Here is a 26,692-nt window from a genome sequence, read left to right as displayed (position 1 = left end):
AGGGATTTTTTATATGCAGCATCCTACAGACAGGATAGTACATACCACGGTCTTTGTTGCACCAGTTGTAGAGCATTGGCTGGAATGAGAAATAGCCCAATGGGCCCACTGACGGGAATCGATCCTAGATTGATCGCACATCAGGCCAGTGTTGTACCACTGAGCTACATCCTGCCAACTTAAAGCAGAGTATGACAAATATTTTGAAAAGTCACTAGCCACAGGGCTAGTGGGTTTGTGAAAACCACTAGCCCACCAAGATAAAGCACTAGCCTAAATTCCTGATCAATTATAACTGGATTTTTATATACTTTTTGCAACATTACATATTTACGAGTATAACAGTGAAATAAACAAACACTTAAATCAGTTTTTTGTTGTGTCATACGTTTGATCTTTTGTTAAGTGTGATCCATCGTCATTGTCCCATTTTTGCTTTTGCCCTCCCCCCGGGGAAAAATAATTGAAAAAACTCATGGTTGGTATCTAAACCCATTATCAAAATAATTAAATTTAAATGAGGGTACAACAGTGTGACACACTGTAACAGATATTTCAGCGTATTTGGTAGTGGGTTATACATTTAGGGCCTACTATTTGTGTCGCCAGGAACGGTGATGCCAATTGCTCAAATATAGGGCATTATCCCGTGTCAGACCGATATCAAAAGAATATAACGGCGTCATCTAATCCGTTGTTAACTGATGAACAAAAAAGGTATTATCTTGTATCGGCAGCTGTGACACATCCAAACTGCTACACGTAATAGGCCAAGCCGAGTCTTTGCCTGTGCGGTTACCATTAAAGTAAATTGTTTTCCTGATTGCAGATAATCACATGTAAATGAAGTGTTACATTAGAAAACAATAAGTAAATAAAACAAACACTGAAATTCAAAGCATGACTGGGGTTTACTTGAGTGAGATTAACCTGCCGTCGCAATTGGTGATTTCCAAGTTCTTAGCCTAAAACATATGTGCGAGATTAACTACCACGTGACGTGTCCAACCAATCAAAATACGCATGTCATTAGACTTATTTCCTGTGCCAGAAACTTGAAAGGGAAAAGTAAACAATGCATGCTGTAACTGTGACGATGCAGAGATAGCATGTTACTACACTTTGCAGACCTAGTTCAAGTGGATTATTATTATATACTGTTTGCGTTTGAACGAAATTTCAGCTGAGAGAAAAAAATAAAAAACAGGAAAAACCCACACGATCAAGTGATAAGGAGGGAGGGGGAGGGAGGGGGAGGGAGGGGAAACCCACTAGTCCACAGGGACTGGTGGTTTTGCGTTTCTTATTAGCCCAGACTTAAAAACCACTAGCCACGGGCGTCAGGCTAACGGATTTGTCGAACTCTGCTTAAAGTATAATCTATTACATCACATGAGTATATGAAAGGAAGATAGTCCTGAATGTTTTATTTAACAATACATTCAACAGTTTAATTACATTGTAGTTACGGTTATATGGCTTTGGATATACAGTATGTATATTTAAGAATCACATAGGTTAGAAAGGAAACCCACAGCTGCCATACAATAGGCTACTCTTTCAGATTAGCAGCAAAGGATCTTTTATATGCACTTTCCCACAGACAGGAAAGCACATACCACAGCCTTTGTTCAGTTGTGGTGCACTGATTGGAACGAGAAAAAACCCACTCAGTTGAACGGATCCACTGAGGTTAGCGCTCAACCGACTGAGGTAAATCCTGCCCCGTGTCTAACATATAGACATTTACCAAGCGGGATAAGAAAACTGCTGCCACTACGTAAGGAAGGAAATGTTTTATTTAACGATGGAATCAACACATTTTATTTACTGTTATATGGTGTCGGACATATGGTTAAGGACCACACAGATATGGAGAGAGGAAACCCGCTGTCACCATTTCATGGGCTACTTGTTCCGATTAGCAGCAAGGGATCTTTTATATGCACCATCCCACAGAATAATACATACCACAGCCTTTGATGTACCAGTCATGATGCACTGGCTGGAGTGAGAAATAGCCCAATGGGCCCACTGACAGGGATCGATCCCAGATCAACCGTGCATCAAGCAAACGCTTTACTACTGAACTACGTCCCACCCCCCACTACGTAGGAGTTAGTATATATTTAGAATAAAGATTGAGATACAAGATTGCAGAGCAGAGGCATGTTCAGGAAGTCGAGTGATTGCGGTCACTCACTAGACTGGCTTTTGTGCATGATGTTAGATTAATGTTAATAATTGCTAGTTGCGTTAACGCATAACTTTTTAACATGCTCATATACCACAGAGGTTTAGGGCATGTCTGCCCTGGAGCCGTGTCAGAATAATTTAATTGCTAGTAATTAAGTTAATTAAGTTAATTAAGTTAACTTTACTGGAAATGTGAACAACAGTTCTATAATCAGTGTTCGGAAATATGATTATAATTAATACCACTCAACTGTAGACATAAATAACATCAATTATAACCAGTTAATGAGGAAGATGTTCAAGTGCAATGACCTGTACATATATATAGTTCATTTGAGTGAAAAGAAAACCGATGAAGTGGCATGTAACTCTATACTGAATCAAGTTAAAATTCATATAAAAAAAATTAAGTTTTAAACCCATACCAACTCAAATAAAAAAATAAAAAAAAAAAAAAAATTAAGTGTAAATACAAATTATCATCAAATTGCATCGGCTAAATCTTATTTTACAATGCAGGTATGAAAGTAAAGTTTGTTTTATTTAACTACGCCACTAGAGCACATTGATTTTTAATCTTATCATCGGCTATTGGACGTCAAACATATGGTCATTCTGACACTGTTTTTAGAGGAAACCCGCTGTCGCCACATAGGCTACTCTTTTTTATGACAGGCAGCAAGGGATCTTTTATTTGCGCTTCCCACAGGCAGGATAGCACAAACCATGGCCTTTGTTGAACCAGTTATGGATCACTGGTCGGTGCAAGTGGTTTACACCTATCCATTGAGCCTTGCGGAGCACTCACTCAGGGTTTGGAGTCGGTATCTGGATTAAAAATCCCATGCCTCGACTGGGATCCGAACCCAGTACCTACCAGCCTGTAGACTGATGGCCTGCCACGACGCCACCGAGGCCGGTCTGCAGGTATGAAGACAACTTCACTCCTGTATTGAAAAATTAGATTAATCTATATATAATTTGATGGCAATTTGTTAAGAAACTTTTTTATTTACACAATGTTTTTTAGTTGGTATGAGTTTAAGACTCAGTAATATGTTTTAGGGGCGGGACGTAGCCCAGTGGTACAGCGCTCGCTCGATGCATGGTCAGTCTGGGATCAATCCCCATCGGTGGGCCCACTGGACTACTTCTCGTTCCATCCAGTGTACCACGACTGGTATATAAAAGGCTGTGGTATGTAATACCCTGTTTGAGGGATGGTGCATATAAAAAATCCCTTGCTGCTAATCGAAAAGAGTAGTTCATGAAGTGGCGACAGTGGGTTTCCTCTCTCATTATCTGTGTGGTCCTTAACCATATGTTTGATGCCATATAACCGTAAATAAAATGTGTTGAGTGTATCGTTAAATAAAACATTTCTTTCTTTCAGTAATATGTTTTAATATAAGTTTTAAAATGATTCATTACAGAGTTATATCAGGGCTTCTAGATTATGGTAGCCCCACTCCCATGGCTAGTGATATTCAATGTTGGGCTAGTAAATAACTACCTGACGGCTATTGGAATTTTTTTTTTTAAATTGCAGATAAGTCTATTTTGTAAATATGAATATCCTGCCCCCTCCTAAACCCCCCTTGTTAGTGTTTTTGAGCTGTATCTCTCTCTTTAGGTGACATCTGATTATTACTATTATTTAGTAAAATTGTCTAACTTAATATAAAGTAGGGCTAGTGAATTTTTAATCATGGCGAGTAAATTTTTTAAATCACTGATTTCATGGCTAGTGGATTTTATAAAAATTCTAGAAGCCCTGATTATGACAATGCATCAGTACCCTTTTCAAGCAAATGGACTATATAAATATAACAACTAAGCATCGGTGTCATGAGTTTTTACTTACAGGAAGCATGTCTGAAGTTTTCTAAATAGAATCCAGGGCAAAAATTTGAATTTTTTAGACAACAAATATGTCGCTCATGTGGATGTAGTATTTGCATGAACGATTTTCTTCAGTAGTGCAGATACAAATGAAAAGGTTAATGGGCAATGATATTCAAATGAGAATCTAAGATGAGTGATTTTTGCAGCTGTTTTCCTGTCCTAAATACGAAAATACACTTTTTATGTGCTAGGACTAACTTAAAAACTACTAGGCGAAAAAAAAAAGAGGAAGGTTTGTTTATCCAAATGCAACCAACCTACGAACATTGATCCATGTTAAAATCGTTTTTGACCTCTTTTGGGGAAGAATGCTTTTTTAAAAAATATTTAACCAATTTCAATTTAAGCTTAAACAAGCATAATATTGATCTGTAGATGATATGTGTCAACCATTTTAAAACCATGATATAATCTAACAAAAATTTATTAATGTCAGTTTCGATTCATTGGAAATTACAAAATCTTGAAAAATGCTATTCATAATAACGAGAAGACAATTTTCCCACGATGGTGGCACGAGATCTCGCGCACCATGGTGCCTGTTCATAATACATGGTACATGCTCTTGTGACAGGCCAAATACTTTTTAAACTAGATCAATCTAACGGTAGGTACCTTCACATGAGCCAGATGAGGCTATGTATTGGCATGCTTTGACAGTCACAAAGTTAATATTAGTGGTCATTTTGTCCAACACTAGGTACAGTTGCTAGAATGCCATCGTGTTTGTTATTAATAGACCCAATTCAGTCTGAAAGAAGCTATACAAGTGTCAAACTCTGCAGAAAATCTGTAATTGGCTGACTTATTCCGATTAGCATGGAATAGCAATGAGAGAGATTTTCATGACACCCGTCTCTAATTTTTTAAACATAATTTGTTTTCATCAGTGTCATTAAATTGCAATGGTATATAATATAATATTCTAAGAAACTACCCATAAAGGTTCTGTGATGTGCTTCAAACACCAAATATCATGATGTCAGGACTTTGAGAAAATTTCAGCAAACTTCCGTGAATTGTAAATATGTTGGTAACATCTTATAATGAAGGAAATAGCTGGACACGTTGAACGATGGAGGAAAATCTGGTTAGAACATTACCATCAAGCACATATGATGTACATCTTGGTCAGTGATGTCCCACTGTACGTAGTTTTCCAAAACATTGAAGATATTAGCCAACACACGTTTGTTTGGATTTTCTGACAAGTGATTACAACTTTTGCATGAACAATCTGCCGTTTATGTTGATACTGGTTTTGCATAACTTACAGATGAATGACAAAATTGTTTGTGCCAAATTTTATGTACTGCAATTTATTTTTCTTCCATCTGCCAAACGAAATTTGAAATAATTAAGTCATAGGTAATTCCAAATGTTTTTATGTGTGTAGTGTCTTGCATTAAAAACATGTTTAAGATAAGATATTGTTTAAAAAAAGAAAAAAAGTAGGATATATGTTTATTTAGTTTTGGGGGAGGAATGGAACTCTTACTATGGATGAAACTCAGGACAGTTCCTTTAATTTCCGAACAGCATATGATTTTGTGCACATATTATATAACAAAGTGATCAAAAGGAACGTGCAAATTACTAAACTTTTTCGAGACTTCTAAAGACAGCGTGCCAACTTTGTATTGACTGCGATGCTGATTTTAAACAGATAAATTGTACATTTCTCACAGCGACAATGTAGGCTTATCTTCTTCCAAAACAGTGATACTTTTTTTAAACGATTTTCTGACAAATGATTACAGCTTTTGCACGAACGATTTGTCATTTATGTTGATACTCATTTTGCATAACTGACAGACGAACGACAAAATCATTCGTGCCAAATTTTATGCCCTGGAATCAAGTAAAATTTGCATCAACATTTTTATCAGCTGCAGCTTCAAAATATAGGTACAGTTTTAATGACACTTGCCATACCAGTTGCTGAATGTACAGCCACCATGATTTGCCTGGTAAATCATTAATAGAATACCTGTATATACAATTACTTATACAATTACTTATACAATATACCACAACAGGTATTAGCATAAATTGGGTTTTATCACCTCATTATCATTCTGAAATCGGACATTCAAAACGATTGCTCAAAAGAAACATTTCCAGTTTTGCAGTGAAAATTTTCGTATTTCAGGCATAAAAATTAAACTGGACAACCCCCTCCAAAAAAGCCCCCAAAGAAAAACAAACAAGTAAGTATTCTGAGAGTACTGCTAAAGCAATATATATGTCCCTTACCAGGCCGAACTAATTTTTGTATCTCCTAATTTCAAGGGTCATATACAGAACTCTGTGAAAAGTGGATAAATAACCATGAAAGTTAAACTTGATATGTAGCAGTACATGATAAAGCTAAATATGAAATTTCATCACAGTAACTTTAGACATTGCAAAAACATTTAATTTCAATATCTTTAGACATTGTAAAAAAAAAAAAGAAATCCTATGTTCAAGGGCTATAAGTCTGTAAAAAATGAGTAAATTGCCATAAAAGTTAAATATGATCTGTAACAGTACATAATAAAGCTATGTATACAATATATCTCAAGGCATTATGAAAAAAACATACGTAAAACTATAAGTTGGACGGATGGACACAAAACATATAGTATCATCCAGTTGGACCAGTAGGCCTAGATGACTAAAAAGAGAAAGAAACAAAAAAGAAAAGAAAAAAAAATGTAAAAGCTATTTAAATTTTAAACTTCCCAATTTCAGAATCATCCTAGTCACTTTATGTTTGAACAGCTAGTAAAAATTTTAAAATAAAAAATTGACTTGTAGAAAACATTTCAAATTTACTATGTACTACATGTATCCCTTACCTTGCTTTTTACTGGTGACTCCACATCACTATCAGACAAAGAAAAGTCTGAAAGACTTGAATCTAGACAGTCTGGAGTTGATAACATACTCGTATCAGTATCAGACAACTCATATGTAACTAGCGAAGATCTTGGGCTGCTATGATCAGTGATCACAAATGGTGGCAGTGTCAAAGTGTTTGTTGTGTGATCGCTTGAATCAGAAACGTTACAAGTCCAAGTGTCTCTGAACAGGTCTGTAGGTCTGAGACTGGCACTACTGACATTGGCTCCAGTCACTTCCATGAGTTCATCCTCGGGGTTATGGATATCCACAGCGGAGTCTGCATTGCTAGACCGTGTGCTGTATATGCTACTAAAGCTACCTCTGGGACTCCTTGAGGAATGTCTCATTGACACATCGTCATGAATGCTGCTTCTAGGAGTGAGGAAGCTGTCAGAAAACATACTGTCGGAAGCGTCATCAGTGATGTGTATGGCAACTTGAGGATCCTTCGACACACTGGCATCATCAGAATGATCAGATGATGAAAATTGTCTGTAGTATTTTGGTGGCCGAAGCCCCCATTCAGTCTGAGAAGAAACCTCAGGTACCAATTGTCTTGAATCTTCAAAACAGTGTTTTTCGTGTGCAGCTCTGTGACAGCTTGGATTAATGTTTAGACTAGAACGTTGGGGAATGTTATCTTGCATGTAATCACCACCTACAGTGTGTAAGTTAGTATCTCCAGACATCCTTCGATTTGACAAGGACTCTCCTAATGGTGAATGACTCCTAACAGTCCAGTCAGCACCACCAGATCTGTGTGAGGAACAAAAAGATTCATGGGGATTCAACTCATTCACTTTTAACACAGACTGCAGCCAACTATCCAGATTGTATTTGTATGTTTGAGATTTTTCTGTCTGTGTAACATCACCTGCTGCAAACACAGATGTTTTCATAGGTACAGACAGTTGACATTGGTAACTTGAAGCAAAGACATCTGTATCCATTTTATCACATTTCAAATGAACTTGTCGACTATCTACACTTACATTTTCCACAGATCTGCTGTGGGATTTGATATGAACAGTTAAAGATGACTGGTATTTTGCATGACTACGTGTAGGTGAATGACTAGAAGACATAGAATGATGACGATGTCGATCATGATTTTCATCATGATGATGATCATGATGTCGATTGTGATGTTGATCATGATGTCGATCATGATGCTGATCGTGATATCGATCATGATGTTGATGTCCGTTGGAATGAGAAGCAGCATGAGCTGACTGGGGAGACAGATAATATTTAGTTGACTTTATCCGATGCCCTGCTGGTAAATATTTATCTGTTGGACAAGACTCAGATTTTCTAAGCAAATGGGGGCTAGGTCTTGTGGATGATTCACTATGTTCGGAATCTATCTGAGATGCTTTGGCAGAGTGGCGGAAAAAAGAAGGTAAGATGAACTCTTCCTTAGTACTGCGGTCCTTCAAAGAACTGGGAGCACTCACTGTTCTGACGATTCTTGGTTTGATGGACAAGTTATGTTCTGACATGTTCTCTTTGCTTCCTTTTGATAAAACTACATTAAATTTTGATACTTTTGTCTCTCTGTGCACAACATCTTTACAAACTACAGATGGAGCAGAAAATCTTGAAGGTAGACATGCACCATGCATACTTTCCTGAACTGAATGCATCCCAATAGATTTACCTGTCTCTGGTTCATTCATCCCAACATGCATTCTGGTTTGTGATGAAACATCAACAGGTGGATCGTTTAGGTTATGTGACTTACATTCCTGAAAATTATCAGAAATAACATGTGATGAGGTACCAACATAAAACTGTCTAACTGATCTTGGTGACCAGCTTTCAGAAGTTGAGGTAGGCCGAGTGGCATCTTTAAACCCATGGGATGATTTTTCGTCCAGTTTTCCACAGGGAGTTAGCTGTACCTTCAGAACACTCGTATAAATTTTTGTCGGTCTTACAGCATCTGACAAATTGTCTGCACTCTTGTGCTTTTTCATTTTTCATTCTGTATTTATGCTGATTCCTGTTAATATGAGCAGTGAAAACTATGACACGGGACTGAAGCCAGGAATGGGAACACATCTGTATATCATCTAACTTACAACTGTCCTCGGTTATTCTGGTTACAAATGTTGAATGTTCCAACACATTACAGCATGATATTGGTTTGTGAAGAGGCCATATTAACCTGTTGAGATTCAATTCCATTACCGCATTACATTGCTTTGAAACCAAACCTGTCCCGAATGTCATAAGAAGCAGATAACGTAGAGCTGGCTTTTGTTAGATGACTAATCTGAAAAATATAATAGAAAATATATTTTTATATATATATACTATGTCCAAAAAAACTCTTTACATACACAAAATCTGAATAATTTTATAAATATTGTTGCTAATCAAAAAGAACCAATTCAAAAACCACCACACAAACACTTTGCATGTATCACAAAGTGCATTGTGATGTTTAGATGATTTAGATCATGATACTTTCATATTCCACCATACCATTTGTTGGTTTTCTATAATATAATGTCAAGTCAAGTCAAGGACGTAAGTATAGTTCCTATATATCTAGCTCAAGTTAATTACCATTTCTAGCAAATCTAACTAAATTTATGCAAAACGAAAAGGTACAATGTATATAGCTCAGGAATTAAAGTTTCCATGTAAATCAATGTATGGGCAATTCAACAGTAACATATGTACCATTCAGACATGTCTATCAGCCTCTACTGAATAACTGAGATAAATGAATGTGTTCTTGTGTGCTTTACATGATAAAGCCTACTGACTACCCTTGTTATGTTATCTCCAATATGTTAGCCATGCACTGGTGAAAGGTTGGGCAAGAAAGTCCCAAAAGGGTTGGTAACACATGTGATGTTGAATAGAACAAGGTTTTGAAGTGTCATTAATTTTATTAAGTTGATGACAAAGAGTGTTCACAGATGGAATGACGATCTATCAATACCAGTCTAAAATACAGCATTATTATGTAGCTTCTCTGAGTCAATGTTGGTGGTAACACAATGAAAATGTCAACAGAACCATTGAAAATACGACATTCAGAGCAAATTCAAACTACATTTTTTTTAATTTAAAATGTTTTATTTAAAGAGACATTCCCGAGTTTGCTGTATTGTAAGATGTTTCCGACTAATAAAATATTTCTACGATTAAACTTGCATATTAAATATAATTTCTTGTTTAGAGTATCAGTGTTTGTATATTCAATGTGTTTCTGGTTGTCTTAATATTTGTAAGAAGCCCAAACTGCATTTTATCTTCAAATAATTTTGTACGTAACAAAAAAAAATATTTTAGGAAATAAGATGAAATTTAACCTAGTACAAATATTAGAACGATCAGAAACATGTTTAATATACAGCCACTAATATTTTATGCAGAAAAATATATGTGATTTGTAATTTAACAGAGACTAAAGTCTCTGTTAGTCGGTAACATCTTAAAACCGGCAGCAAACTAAGGAATGTCCCTTTAAAATACTTCAGTTTTAACAAATAGTTAAACAGATGAAAGTCAATAAAATAAGATAGGTATGTAACTGACATGCAATATGAATTATATTGTATATATTACATATGACAATCATCCCCAGAAAAATCCAATCAATAAAGATACTACCACCCACCCATCCCCTTAAAATCAATAAATTAAGTGCCTTCTATTAAATACTGCAAGTTTAGGTGCGGGTGCACGCCTAACACCACTCAATATCAAGGAGAGTATTATTTGGAATCGATGATTGCAGAAATATGTTAATTTAAATGTTGGGAAGTTCATAAATGAGGCTTTCAGTCATTCTTTAGAATTAAAAGTCATTCTTTAGCATTAAGCACATTCAACACAGGATTTTTAGTCATTATATCTCCAACAACATTAATAATGTGTACCTCACACAAGCTCACAAAGCATATTCACCTTGAAATTGACACCTAGCTGTCTGTATAAAACTGACATGTGCTGGTCATGAATTGGATATATGCCAACGTACCTATAGCTGTCAACAATGGAGCACCATCTTTAACATTCTTTTGTTAGTTTCTGTGAAGCAGTCAAAAACAAAATAGCTACCATTTAGTAACCAATGACCGTAAAAACTTTCTGCTTTTATGAATTTGAGATTCCCACTCGAGCTGGCGATGAAGACGGACGGTGTTCCATGCTCTCTCGTGTTACCCACCCACCTGGGGGGATTAATTGCTTCGTATGGGACGCTAATAGAGTATCGCGTCGCGTACACCAGGTCACGGGCAACCATGACTTTGGTGTACGGCGACCCTGCTCCACAGAAGAAGGGAAGAGGACAGAGGAAGAGGAATCGTGCGCCAGGGGCGGCACAGGGGGATCAAAGCTGGCGGCTCGACCACCAGCGGTGTCCCTTCTGCGTTGTCGCCCCCAGCCTGACTGGACAAACAGCCAAGCCAGCTGAGGAAACCCAGCCAGCGAAGTCTGACGAGTCGACACCAAGAGAGGAGCTGAACATCGCCATGTGCGAGACTCCACGGCCGGCATCTCCCATTCCTGCACCGAGGAAGGGACTTTGCCGCATGTAGTTTCGCTGTAAGCAAGATCAAGAGCCAGTATTCTAAGTACTTGGTTGGTGATACACCACGCGTGGGCTCACTGCCGGGAGGTATCCAAGAGGGAAGTTTCAAGCGTTTTCCTGACGGCAGTGTGGTTGCCATCCACAATACGGACTTAAGAGACAGGTCGCTCTGCCTAGTGGTGACGACGTGCCGGGAGGGTCTGTACAGACATGGAATCCTTTTTAGGGATATGGACAACACCACCATCCACAGAGTACTCAAGATCATCGCCGGATTCCATTACGTCGAGCTAGCAAAAACCCTGCTAGGTCACAGGTGGAGGAAACTTGTGCCACACAATGGCAAGCAGTTCATCTCGTCTCCGTAGGTGCCAACCTCCTCAAGAACAAAACGGTCTTAACGAGGCCACTCACGTGGACATATAGACATTACTCTTTTGTTTAATATTATTAAATAGTCCGATCCTCGATTCTTTCTCTTATTTAATTTTGGACTGTCCTTCTAAACTGCTCCAAATTATATAAATATGCGGCCGAGCAGTCAATTCTTTTTATTTATGGCTTGTAACTTTTAATTTTTTTTTTATTTATTCTATTAACTTTTTTACTAATTGCTACTTTCAAAATTCTGCCCATTTTCAACTCTACCCCCCCCCCCCCCCCCCCCCCCCCATCCCGAGTCAGGCCACCGATCTTATCGGAGGTCGGACTCGGGATGGGCGTGTTCGAAACCCTAGTGGTATATGGGCACATTAAACTAGTTATCACATCACACATTTATGAATTTGAGGCCTTGTGTCCCACCCTGATTTAACAAGTCTAGTATGCACCCTGATTGTTTAAGTTACAATAAAATATCATAGGTGGGGGCAGGGGAATAGGGCCAGTCACCTGTAAGGTAATAGTCCAGGACAATGAAAACATGTTTGTTTTGTTTAATGACACCACTAGAGCACATTGATTTATTAATCATCGGCTATTGGATGTCAAACATTTGGTAATTCTGACATGTAGTCATCAAGAGAAACCCACTAAATGTTTCCTAATGCAACAACGGATCTTTTATATGCACTTTCCCTTTGAACAGTTGTGGTGCACTGGTTAGAACGAGAAAAAGTCCAATAAGTTGAATGGATCTACTGAGGTCGTTCGATCCTGAGACTCAAGCACCTCAAGCGAGCACTCAACTGACTGAGCTAAATCCCACCTCTTCCAGAACAACGAACTACCTGACTAAGGTAATTAGGCAAGCCCATCAACCCCTACTCTGCTCCAAGCACATTTAATTTTTTTCAATATACTGTCCAGGGTAGTATGTCTTTACCACCCTTAAAAACTTTACTCCCCATCAGTGTTCGAAATAAGCACTTATCCATTTGTCCTGACAAGTAAAAATGTGCTTGGATAAATAAATTTTATCTCAATGGTTGTTCCACAGACAAGAATATTTTTCAATACAGTTTCACTTTGAGCAGTACAAAACATTGTCCTTGCACTTTGAGCAGTACAAAACATTGTCCTTGCACTTTGAGCAGTACAAAACATTGTCCTTGCACTTGAGCAGTACAAAACATTGTCCTTGCACTTGAGCAGTACAAAACATTGTCCTTGCACTTGAGCAGTACAAAACATTGTCCTTGCACTTGAGCAGTACAAAACATTGTCCTTGCACTTTGAGCAGTACAAAACATTGTCCTTGCACTTGAATGAAACAGAGGCAGGACATAACCCAGTGGTAAAGCGCTTGCTCGATGCGCAGTCAGTCTAGGATCGATCCTCGTCGGTGGGCCCAATGGGCTATTTATCATTCCAGCCAGTTCACCACGACTGGTATATCTACCCTGTCTGTGGGATGGTGCATATAAAGATGCCTTGCTGCTCATCCAAAAGAGTACCAGTAGCCTATGAAGTGGCAACAGCGCGTTTCCTCTCTCAATATCTGTGTGGTCCTTAACCTGATACCATATAACTGTAAATAAAATGTGTTGAGTGCATCATAAAATAAAACATTTCTTTCTTTGAATGAAACAAACCATTTATTTCGACAGGTGGAAATATTGGCGGACAAGTGTATTTTGACATGTACTTGTCCGGTTGACTAGTGAACAGTTTTGCTTATTTCTATCACTGCCCATAGTACCCTTCACAGTTCCCTGCACATGTGTCTGAATAGTGTATTAAACATGAATAATCAATAAGACTTGAAAGCACAAGTTAAGCCATTAATAATAATAATAATATCATAGGAAAGGCATATGGCACAGCATTTTACTGCCAAAGGCTGATCTGACAGTTTGGCCTGTTAAGTGAAGCATGATTCATTCATGTGACACTATTATGTGGTTATTGAACCCTGCGTAAACCTTACACACACATGCAGCAATTCAAGTCATGCTCTAGTGTTTTTCTACTCTGAACCATCATGTGGCATACACATGATGTTCTTTTGGTTTCGACAGGAATAACAAGCTATACAGTTTGCAAACAACAAATTAAAGTGTGCATAAATCATAAATCATTAAATGTAGTTCATTGAGCTAGACATGAACTATAGTCTGTCCCATGATTCTATAAATATGTTTTTTGTAAATAATTTCAGTTTGGTTTGACATATGAAGGAAAGTAAAAGTGTCTTGGAAATAACAAAAAAATACTATTTTTGTGTGCAATTTACAAATCAATCGGTTCACAAATAAATAACATATAGACTATAGTAAATTTGATAGCATGAAAAAAGGCATTCCCTGTGAGACGCACTATAAATATCTGTTGCAGACCCCTAGGAATATCTGAAGTGGGGAGGGTAGAGGGTGGGGGCACAAGCTCTAGAGTGAAGAGAACAAGCCAGATAAAAAACAAAACAAAAAAAAAAAAAAAAAAAAAAAAAAAAAAAAAAAAAATTACACATACCATTTCGTCTTCAAGTGGTAATGATTGGGGGTAAGCCTGTGGCCCCAGGTTCCTACTGGCCTATATCGGCCCCCAGTAGCTAGTAGGCAATCTGATAAGTGTCAACATAATAATTAGCCGACGGCGAAACCTTTAATTATTTTGATGAACTGAATAAATGATAAGCAACAAACTGACAAAGGCCTACCTTGAACAAACACAGACATACTTTCTCAGCGTCATTTGCGAACTACTGCCATTTCAAACGACTTCAGTGAAAATACTATTGATAAACACAAAGCACCTACTCTACCGCAGGTATTTTATTGATCGCAATATATTGTATATTATATATAGACGACATCTTGGTGACCATTGCATTTCGGGAACCCTGCAACAGTAGCGCACGTGAAACTATCGTCTGCCGTCACTTATCATTGGTAGATCTATATATGGAAAGCCGTGCGACAATCGAGATTAATCATACTAATCTAATCTCCCAGCTTCTACTCGTGGGATTTTATTATAATTATTCTCATATTTTGGTCTATATAATGACCAATGTAATCGATGGGGAAATTTACAGCTTACGTATGTCACTGGCGTAGGAAGCGGAGTGGGGGGGGGGGGGGGGGGGGGGGCAAGGGGCATGTAGCAGCAGCAATGGTATATATTATGTATATATATATATATGTAATGTATGTAATATGTAATGTATGTATACATGTATGTATATGTATGTACTATATATGTATGTGTGTGCCCACCCACCCACCCAACCCCCACTCCGTTGCACCTTCCTACGCCACTGTAAGCCTATGTGAACACTAATTCAAATGTACCAAGAAGGAAGCAACCCTGCATACATTGATACAGGGTTTAATAGGGGCGTAGCGTAGTCTGGACCTGGAGGGGGAGGGGGGTGTCGAACGTGAACCTAGCGAACCCTTGTGTCTACATATTCCTGGGAAACATATTATTAGTCTAATACTGTACAGTAAAACGTTGTTTGATCCTGGGGTGTGGACTCGACCTCCTCACAGCCTACGCTCTTTAAATTTGTCATCTTTGCAGTTTGATTCTTCCTAAAATCTCTCTCTCTCTCTCTCTCTCTCTCTCTCTCTCTCTCTCTCTCTCTCTCTCTCTCTCTCTCTCTCGTTCTGTGTGCGTGTGTCACTGTGTGTCTGTGTGTGTGTGCTCGCGAACTATGCAGGGTCGTAGGCCTATTTAACTTAAAATAACATGGGGAGTTAACGGCATATGGGAGCGACGCCGGATATTGGCACTAAGCGAAGCGATAGAAATGTGTGAGAAGGCTACACGTGAAAATTATTACATTTATAAGTAACACACATGAACCAGATTTTATACATTCATTTATAACAATTTCCGCCATCAACCAAACCTAAAAGTATACTGATTCAGTTGGATATTTTTTATAAATCTCATTAAACATGTCATCTAGTGTTCCGTCTGTAAACTTCATGTGCAATAAAAACCAGTTTCTAATTACTTAGATTAATACTTATTATGTCATTTCTGTTTGATTATTTTCTGCTATTAACCTAAATGTGCATTTGTTTTAGTGTTATTTTCAATCAACGTCAAAATCGCAAAGAAAAATATTTCAAAGGTGTACGGCGGCTTGTATATTATTAAAATATATGTGTACGGCATACTGACAAAGACAGACGCTAAAACATGATTATAATACCGCATAGAGAATGTATAGGTTCTCATTTATTGATACAAAGTAGTGTCACCCCATCTCCCACCCACCAGTCATAGGCAGTGGGTGTACAGAATATAAAATTGTGGTTTTATCCCATAGTTTATGTGATTAGTTTGTATTTACATAATACAAATTCAATTCTGGTTGGATCCAGCCATTTGGGACATGAATGATTTTCACGGCCTCAAACTACCTAAGAAAGATATAAAAACTTTGGCCGCGGATCAGTGTTACGGCGGAGACCGCAACAGGTTCAGGCCCTTTGGGCCCCCAAATTTCCATTTCCCGGGCCATCGCACTGACAGTGTCCCTCCCCACTTGTAAACTTAAAACACACTTCACGGGAACGAATACATTTCAATTCAACCAGTTACATACAAGTGAAATCTACATAGCTCATGGGCGTACACAAGGGGGGGGGGGGGGGGTCGATGGGTTCGACCGAACACCCCCCCCCTGAAATCGCTTTTTTTATAATTTAATATATCTGACATTGATATCTGACATTATTATATTTACTCAACATAGAAATATATGCCCAATATCTCTGCAATCTATTTTGGAACCCCCCTTTTCAAAATCCTATGTACGCCCATGTAGCTATAAACCGTAGTAGCGTGCTTTCTGATTATTTCGGGATTTTTACCTCTGAAGTCTTGGATGAACAAAACAGCTGTACGGTGTTGCTGATCTCTATTTAGCATACTATGTCTATTAACAGATTTTAACTTACTCTTTGTACCTATTTATTCATGTAATATTTCAAAACATGGATGTATCCAATGCATCACTGGATATTCAGTTGAGATAGACATTGAGCCCGAAAGTGTTAGAAGATATCCTGATCAAGCGTGTGGATACACACCAAAGAACAAAAGCAACTTGAATAAACAACTTGAATAATCCTCCTGTAACACTTTTCGGTCTGGGACAACAAGTTCACTTTTGAATTGTCCAAAAAAAGTGAAACCATCACTGCTAATAGATTGGCCACTACATTTAGGTCTACTCATACATTTCATGAAACGGCCATGGAACAACCTTAATCCAGTCCTCCAGAAAAGTTTTATTTCTGGCGAGTATCTCATAGTGGAACTGGTCGATTCGAGACCAAACCACCTCACCACATCTAAGAACAATAAAAAAATTATGTTTCCAAGTAGAAACTTTCCATTGCTGACAAGTCTGTTAAAGGATAAAAATTATTATATTTTTCCTATGCGTTTCTGTTCATCTATCACTGATGGAAGAAGTGAAACAACCTCTTTATAAAAAATGTAGCTTTAATCTACAATGTCATGACACTGACCGTCTTCAAGTTCTGTAGTAGTGTTGAAATCTACGTTGCTATCCTCAGATACTTTGATAAGTTTTCAACATGGACTGTCTTTTGGAGCGCTATTAGGTCGTGATAGATGTATCTTTTTCTCGCCTGTTTTAATGGTAATTGTTCTCTCTTGCTCTCTACACAACTCGGGAATGATTTTAAAATTGCACAGTTTTGATGACGTTCCATCGTGACGTGTAAATTTTAGGTACTTGTCTCTACATGTTCAGTCGTTATGTGAGATATAATGTCTGTGAAAGTGAAACATATGCTTCGGCAATATGGGCAGCTATACCTTAACATCCTGAAAATAGAAAAATAATTGTTTGCATAATATTAGTTTTCAATGACATAGTATCACATCACTTAATTAACTTAATCCATATCTTATAGGAACTTTCCATTTTTATCACTTCCATTACCTCAAACTTTTCCGAAATAACATAATATTTTACATTTACATATTGTTTTTTGATGTCTTGATAACTTTTGTTTGTTATATACACGATATAATGTTTAATATATATATATTTTTTAAATATGGCATTTAAGAAAAATATTGTTTTCAAGAAGCCGTACACCTTCCATACGGAGTAACCAATATGCCGTACACTCTACATTCAAGCCGCCGTACACCTTTGAAATATATTCGATTTTGACGTTGATTGAAAATGAAATTAAAATAAATGCACCTTTAGGTTAATAGTAGAAAACAGAAATGACATAATAAGTATGAATCTAAGTCATAAGAAACTGTTTTTACTGCACATGAAGTTGACAGACGCAACATTTTGACGGTACTAGATAACATGTTTAATGAGCTTTATCAAAAATATCCAACTGAATCAGTATACTTTTAGGTTTGGTTGATGGCGGAAATTGCTATAAATGAATGTGTAAAATCTGGTTCATGTGTGTTACTTATAAATGTAGTAATTTTCAGAAATCGTACCTCACGTGTAGCCTTCTCACACATTTCTATCGCTTCGTGTCGCTCTCATACGATGGTTAAGAGCATTAAAAATATATAGGCCTACGGGACGAGTACACTAGTGTATTGAAACTATTACACAAATGTTATACACATGTTATACACATGTATTTATAATATATCTTTATTACAAGTTGTTGCAAAACGTATATGGATGGATCTGATCATCGACTGAAAGCGAGCTGGTTACGTTTTCAAACAACGCATCGTAGGTAAGGAAGTAAGGAAATGTTTTAGTTAACGACGCACTCAACACATTTTATTTACGGTTATAAATATAGCGGCGGACCACTTGAGATAGGAAACCCGCTGTCGCCACTTCATGGGCTACTTTTTTTGATTAGCAGCAAGTGATCTTTTATATGCACCATCCCACAGACAGGATAGTACATACCACGGCCTTAGTTACACCAGTTGTGGAGTACTGGCTGGAACGAGAAGTAGCCCAATGGGCCCACCGACGGGATCGTAGGATAACGTGTAGACTTAGTATTCTAATTCTTAATAAGAGAGAGAGAGAGAGAGAGAGAGAGAGAGAGAGAGAGAGAGAGAGAGAGAGAGAGAGAGAGAGAGAGAGAGAGAGAGAGAGAGAGAGAGAGATGGGGGGAGGGAGAGACAGACAGAGACAGAGAGATGCTCTTTACAAAGTTAAACTTATTTTTATTGTTTAATTTGTTACTAACTAAAACTTATTAATGGTGCATTCGCGCTTCCACAACAATAAACACACGTCACTGGGCAATAGGTTTTAGATGTCCATGTCATTGGTTTCATTGGCTGTATTTGTTTCATCTCATCACTGTAGAGTACTCAAGTGTATATTTTAAAATCAAACTGCCACATACTGTGTCAGACGAAAATTCTCACACAGAAATATCTCCGACAGGTGTGTACAGACAGGTGTGTATACAGGTATAAGAGAGGGTCATTATTTGACATTGGGCCTAATTAATAATACTGATACTTTTCAAATCCTCTCGTTTAATTGTGTGTTTACCTGAGATAACAAAAATCGCAAAATTTCCGTATTCTTCTAGTTTCAGACATCACCGCTTAAAACCTATTTTATTATAATTTTGCACCTCGCGTTTCTTTAGTCGCTAAGTATATTTATACACACTGCTGGGTACCTCGATTAATCGATATCCGCAGGTGGTTCACAAGACATTTTTTCTCTTCGGCTTTAAACAACTTCGAGGCACACGTGTGAGAAAAAGACTGTACAAATACATCTGTTGACATATATGACAAGAACATGCATCATCACAGAAGTATTTATTGTTAACCTCGGATACGTAATCAAAATAGCTTCAACGTTATAGCTAAATAAAGCAAGGTTTTCCATAGCTTAGAGTGTAGGGTCCTTGGGTACCCCCCCCCCCCCCCCCCCCGCCTATACACACAACTACACAACTGCTGAATTATGTTTTTAGAAGCCCTGATATGTCATGAACATGAGACTAACTGGTAACAGTGGGGGGAAATGGGATCCACTACTCATTTGTTACCAGTGTGTGAGGGTGCCCTAGAAAATATCATATTTTCGTTGACGTCAGGCCATAATCGATACCCTTTAACTTTTGCGCACCAAAATATCCACATGCGTCAGTGGCATGTACTATTATATCAAACGACTTAAAATCTATAACCAAGTCATCATTAAGTGATCACACCCCACATTCCATTGCGGCTGTCCATGAAATATCTTAATTTCTATATTTTATTTTTCACAAGAACACGTCGAATGGCTGTCACCTGCTTGCTAGTTCTTTATATTCTACACTATCGTAGCTTTCATTTGATACCAATGTCATCATCATCATGGCATTAAAATTAAACTAGGTGTGATGTTTTGAACATGATAGGTATTGACTGAATTTTACTCGATCGTAATCCAAAATATCGGTCTCAGATTTGGGTTCTTCAGGAAAATAGTCTTCACTGTATGTTTGAAGTTGATTCCAAGTGAACATTTTCCAGGAATCCCATGGTGCTAACCGATTTTTGATAAAATGTGTCCAACATGATTCCCCCTGCCCCCCCCCCCCCCCCAATTATTTTTGGAGGGTTAGCATGAAAACGTACTTACTTATATAGCAAATATGTTTAATTTTTGAATTGTTTTTGTCCATTTAAATTAATTAATGAATGGCAAATTCAATCAAATAATTTTTAGAATCCAAGATGGCTGCTATATTGCTGAAGATTCAAAATGGCCGCCAGAATGATGAAATTTTGTGATTGGTTCGCCAAATCCTTTTCAAATCACCTTAATATCATTACTATGTATATTTATTGCCACGGTATTGTAACAGGTAAAGTGAAAAACATACTGAAACACACAAATTACTCAAAACATTGGTCATTTACAAAAACAATATGGACCACATTACGTCGATCCAAAGAGTATCTCAGCATAAGGTAGTTGAATAAGAATTTTGGCAATAACCAGTCAGATGGTCAATATAATATTATACATTTAGATTGCTCTCTAATAATACCGTAATATGGAATAATGTTCTAATCATATCTGTATATTAAATTTTGTCACATCATCTTCAAGGATTGGGCATTGCCATCTGATTCTGAGTTATAATCATCGGTTCCCTTAGAAGAGACAGACATCCCATTTGATAGACAAAACTGTTTATTGGGTTATGTAATGTATCCTGTACACCCCTGCCTGTTTTAGTGATACTGCCCCAATATTCCCAACAACCTACCTCCAACAGTGAGTCAATAGACCTCTTTCACATTCCATTGCGCATGTTCGTGTCACGGAGAAACTCGTAGATGCTAACCGTGAACTCACGCGAGATCTCGCAATAATAGCCATGTGTACAAGTTGGGGGCATAGACAATTAGAGGCAACGCAATAGGAATGTGAATATCTCCATGATTAATTATTCTATCAGTAGCGAACCCGAAAATTCTGTCGACATCAAACAAAGACTTATTGGAGTCATTTATCAATTATTGCTTAACACAAAATACAAACTATTTTGTTGTTAACGCCCGAGAAACCATCGTTTCGGATCCGTACACTATAAATATCGGATAATGGTAAACTTTAAAATGCTAAAATGATATATATGTAACGTAATAAATTTCATTTCACATTATATTCTGTGTTCTGTATTTAGTTGTATCAGGTCCCGTGCTTATAAATCTTAAAGTCCTAGACTTTAATAAAGCCCAGACTTTAACGTCATGGCAACGCCATTCAAATAGCATTACGTTAAAGTCTGGACTTTATTAGTCTAGACTTTTAAGTTTTATAAGCACGGGCCCAGACTGTTCCATTATTTACCACATGTATTATCAAAGGTAAACGGCAGGTAATTAGCAGGTACTGTGCTTCCGGCCTTGGTGGTGTCGTGGTTAAGCCATTGGGCATAAGGCTGATAGCTACAGGGTTCGCAGCCCGGTACGGGCTCCCACCCAAAACGAGTTTTAACTACTCAGTGGGTAAGTGTAAGACCACTACACCCTCTTCTCTCTCAATAACTAACTAACCCACTGTCCTGGACAGACAGCCCAGATAGCTGAGGTGTGTGCCCATAATATCGTGCTTGAACCTTAATTGGATACAAGTACGAAAATAATTTGAAAGAAAGAAAGTAATGTGCTCAACCATGTCCTGTGTTGTTTTAAGGTGTCTGCCTTATGGGACCGACGTCTGTCTTTTGGGAGGTGGCTGGTAGATTGCCTGGTACCGGCTCCAACCCACAGCGAGTTCTTAAGGGCTCAGTGGGTAGGTGTAAGGCCACTACGCCATCTTCTCACTAACCACTAACCAACTAACTAGCTAATCCACTGTCCTGTGGCCAGGACAGCGTGCTTGAACCTTAATTGCATATAAGCACAAACTGTCTTTTTTGTCCAGAAGCGCTGCATCATCATAGTAACTGGACATGTCTTCCATTTTCACTCTTCCAACTACGAGTATGGGGATTTAACTATGTGTATGGGGTGTTTAAACAGTATAACCTTTCATCTTATTTTCATGCTTACATCCAATTACGGTTCAAACACGCTGTCCTGGGCACACACCTCAGCTATCTGGACAGTCAAGTCAGTGAATGGATTCTTGCTAGACTACGCCCATGCCCTGGTACTCGTGGAGACCCTAGTAAACATACAATCCAGAATGTGGTCAGGGATTTATCCAGGCGTTCTGTGGGTCAGAACAGGCATTTTCCCAAAAGAAAGTGGCACTGAAAATTCACAATTTCTATATTTACAGGGTTGATAGCCTTAAAGACCAAACCCATTCAGACTTTTACCTACCATTTTCAAAGACTTTAACACAACGGTTAAAGACAATAGAATGCAATAAAAATACCAAATTAGTTTGTTTATGTTGCTGTCTATAGCAAGAAATTGGGCTTCTTTTTTTACATGCATGACAGGTTAAACTTGTAACTGAAAAATATCAAGTGCATGCAGCTGTAAAAGTATTGTGTTATGATGTAGCTATGCCAGCAGAAAGAAGGTCAGAGTATTGATGTTGATTGAGAAAAATGAACAATAAAATAAAAGAATGAACACAATACGAGAATTTAAAGACTTTTATTACAATTCAAAGACTTTTTCAAAGACCTAAAAATATATTTTTTCAAATTCAGACTTTCAAAGAATTTAAAGAATGCTACGAACCCCAATTTAATTGTCTGTTCCAATAAATTAATTTAACGGTGGCATACTGCATCATTCAGTGGCCTGAAAACAATATGCCATTTATGATTTACTATCCTTAATTTCCCCCCCATTACCATGGTAAAAAGTGCTGGATAAAATCCCTGGTGATTCTAGCCTTGGGATACTCTTCTGGGCCCTAACCTGATCAAAATCCTAAGAGGGGTGCTACTTTTTATAAACAAATGAAACACTATACAAATTATACCCTGAGATGTGTATGCTATTTTCTGGAGTGAAAAAAAAAGGGTGAAATTTTCAAGGGGACAACTGTCCTCCCCCCTACACTACTAAAGATTCTCTTAGCTTCCTATCAAATTGTGCTATCAATTCTGGAACAAAACAATTTGAAAAGAAAGGCAGACATGTAAATAACTTGCAAACCTGAGTAAACATATTTAAATGCAAGGTCACATAAGATTTCTCCAACTAAAGGCATAGTCAGATGAAATATATGTGCCTCTCCTGCTAATCTTACAACAATAAGTAGTTCTTACACACATTTTAAAGTTACCAAAAGCTAAAACATTAACCAAGTTATTCTTCTGATTTATGGCCATGTAATTCTAATTCAATGATATATAGGCCTACCAAAACAGCAAAAAATATGTGAGAAATGATTAATAACTACACACATTTTTGGACAAATTAAATATATAATATATTTCATGCAATATTTTTAATGAACTATTCACTTAGTCAACTGTCTTGATGCAACTCTGCCATTATACTATAACAGTTTAATAGATTAACAATGAATACAATAGATTTTTTTTTTAATAACAAACAGACACATGGAGTGGATTCTTAGTTTCTTGACCAGTGATTCTCAATGTTTTTGATGCTGCTCACTGTCTGGTCGGAAGTGATGTAAACCAATATTTAGATTCCAGCCATTTCTGTCTATTAATAACTGCTAGATCTGTGTTTTATCTAATGCTACACAGACCAATAGAGATTCTTTGTAAGACTCGGACCAGTCTACAGATTAAGAAGCACTGAATACTGTTGATCATTTTCTTTGGTACAAAATCTCTAAGCACATTGATTACGTCAGTGCTGAGTTTGTCCAATACAGGTGACATATTTGTCTGCTTTGTCCAATACCCATGTTCCTGAAAGGAAAAGGAAACTCCCTATTAATACTGGAGCATGCTGTATTAAATTCTGATTAAAAAAAAGGCATAAAAATATTCATTTAAAGACATATCATCACATCGTGTGATTCTGGGCTAACACAGTTAAACATATTATTTTGTTTTGTTTAACAACACCACTGGAGCACATTGATTTATTAATCACTGATTTATTAAACATCAGCTATTGTATGTCAAACATTTGGTAATTCTGACACATTTTCTTAATGCAGCAAGGGATCTATTATATGCACTTTCCCCACAGACAGGAAAGCACTTACCACCGCCTTTTCCCAGTTGTTTGGAATGAGAAAAAACCCCAATCAGATGAATGGATCCACCGAGTTGGTTCGATCCTGCGACAAAAGGACCTCAAATGAGCCCTCAACCTACTCAGCTAAATGCCCCCCTTTAAACATATTGTGACACTTAACTAGAGTAAAAGAGGAAACCTGCTGCTGCCATCTGGGCTTTAGAGCTCACTAATTTGGGCATAACAGGCGTTTTGTCTGTTTTGAACAAACCATGGTCTTTTTACTGCAGTAATAGTAACAGCTACATTTGTAGTATGGCGCTGTGGAACTGAATCCAACCACAAAGCACTTGCTCGATGCACGGTCGGTCTGGGATCGATCCCCGTCGGTGGGCCCATTGAGCTATTTCCGTGGTATGTACTACCCTGTTTGTGGGATGGTGTATATAAAAGATCCCTTGCTGCTAATCGAAAAGAGTAGCCCATGAAGTGGTGACAGCGGGTTTCCTCTCTCAATATTATTGTGATCCTTAACCAAACATGTATGTCTGATGCCATATAACCGTAAATACAATGTGTTGAGTGCGTCGTTAAATAAAACATTTCTTTCTTTTTTAATGCAACCACAGGTATGGTATGCTCCCCAGAGAGGACATGGGTTAAGTTTAGTGCTAGGGTTAAGAAAATCATACAGTAATGATAAGGGTAATTAATTTTGTCAAAAGGTTAACTTAAGAAAAAAAAAACAATCTTCAAAAAGTTTGGGTATGGTGCCATACCCATTTTACCCTCTGACAAAAACCCTGTAAACAGCTAATCTACTAACAGCTTTACATTCCATTGATTTTGAGGATAACAGTTTTGAGGTTAAAGGGACATACAGGGTATCCTTGTTTTTAAACACTAAAGCATAGTTTTGACTATTAGATCCGTTTTGGATAACTGAAATCATAATTTACTTAAATTTTATTGCCTAGATTACCCATTTCCATACATTCGTAGTGTTTTTGGTCATCCTGGTGTTTTTAATATCACAAAATGGATTTCTCATATTTTTACAAACGTATGTGTGTCTGAGAAGTAACAGTTATGGAGTCGAGTTTTAATCTATTTTTAGAGGGTATTTCACCATTTCCAAGTCACAGACTTATGTTTCATTCAAATTGTAACTTTATCCAAATGTGTTACAGGTTTGTAGATTATCTGAACTTAGTGTTAATTGTCATGGGCTGAAACTAGGATATGTCCCTTTAACATGTTTGTACTTAATTTGGGCTTGATTATTTTGAATATACTTATTTTGGGCACACGGTTTATAGCTTCAGCTGTGGTAGAGTCTAAAAGTCCTGGCCATATAGGCTACTATACTACAGAAAAACGTAGCAAGGTATCTTTTATAAGCCATTTTCATAGATAGGACAGTACATTGTAGTAACGGCAGATACCACAGTGACTGCCTTTGATGTACCAGTCATAAATCACTCACTGGTTGGGATGCAAAATACCACTGAGGATGAATAATCCTGCAACCCATTACATCTGAGGTTAACTTAATTAAAAGTTTGTATTGTTTAAAGGGACATTCCTGAGTTTGCTGCAATTTTAAAGATGTTATCGACTAACAGAGACTTTTTAACGATTATAATTACATTAAATATATTATTAGTGGCTGTATATTAAACGTTTCTGATTGTTCTATTTATACTAGGTTAAATTTCATTTTATTTTCTAAAATATTTTTTTTAGTTTGATCTTCTTACACATATTAAGTAGACCAGAAACACATTGAGTATACTGATATTCTAAACAAGAAAATATATTTAATATGTAAGTTTAATCGTAGAAATATTTTATTAGTCAGAAACATCTTACAATGCAGCAAACTCAGGAATGTCCCTATAGGGTGTATACTACCAAATCAAATCCCATAGACGACAATAGTAACATATGTGGCTAAAACTCCTACCTGCAACATATCAAGCGACATAAACACCATGGATATAAATACTACCACCCCTTACACTTAAAGTGAATCAGAAAAAAATGGGGGTCAAGCTGCTCGTTTCTGAGATAACGGGTAGCGTCTATGACTACCCTAGTTTCGCACAAAATTTGAGTACT

At 37.4% G+C, this 26,692-nt stretch overlaps 2 protein-coding genes across 5 annotated transcripts in view; both read right to left on the bottom strand.

Moving 5' to 3' along the window:
- Positions 1 to 8,796, bottom strand: part of LOC121370006 (inositol-trisphosphate 3-kinase B-like) — a 133,994-nt gene extending 125,198 nt beyond the window's left edge. Inside the window, exon 1 of one of the 2 annotated variants that reach the window (XR_005957655.1) lies at positions 6,945 to 8,796. Coding sequence is in view for 1 of the 2 variants with exons in the window: in XM_041495094.1 (XP_041351028.1) it covers positions 6,945 to 8,681 (1,737 nt within the window). In the remaining variant the exon portion in view is untranslated. The remainder of the gene's footprint in view (positions 1 to 6,944) is intronic. The other variant, XM_041495094.1, reaches the window with a different exon arrangement.
- Positions 8,797 to 23,047: 14,251 nt separating this feature from the next.
- LOC121370000 (crossover junction endonuclease MUS81-like) overlaps positions 23,048 to 26,692 on the bottom strand; it is a 47,940-nt gene continuing 44,295 nt past the window's right edge. For all 3 annotated transcript variants that reach the window (XM_041495084.1, XM_041495085.1, XM_041495086.1), the window contains one exon: positions 23,048 to 24,297. In XM_041495084.1, coding sequence (XP_041351018.1) covers positions 24,231 to 24,297 — 67 coding nt within the window. In that variant the 3' untranslated portion in view covers positions 23,048 to 24,230. The remainder of the gene's footprint in view (positions 24,298 to 26,692) is intronic.

This window comes from Gigantopelta aegis, chromosome 4 (assembly GCF_016097555.1).
Source record: "Gigantopelta aegis isolate Gae_Host chromosome 4, Gae_host_genome, whole genome shotgun sequence".
NCBI classification, from domain to species: Eukaryota; Metazoa; Mollusca; class Gastropoda; order Neomphalida; family Peltospiridae; genus Gigantopelta; species Gigantopelta aegis.
The sequence above is the reverse complement of the archived record's forward strand: the minus strand, read 5'-3'. Positions and strand labels throughout refer to the sequence as shown.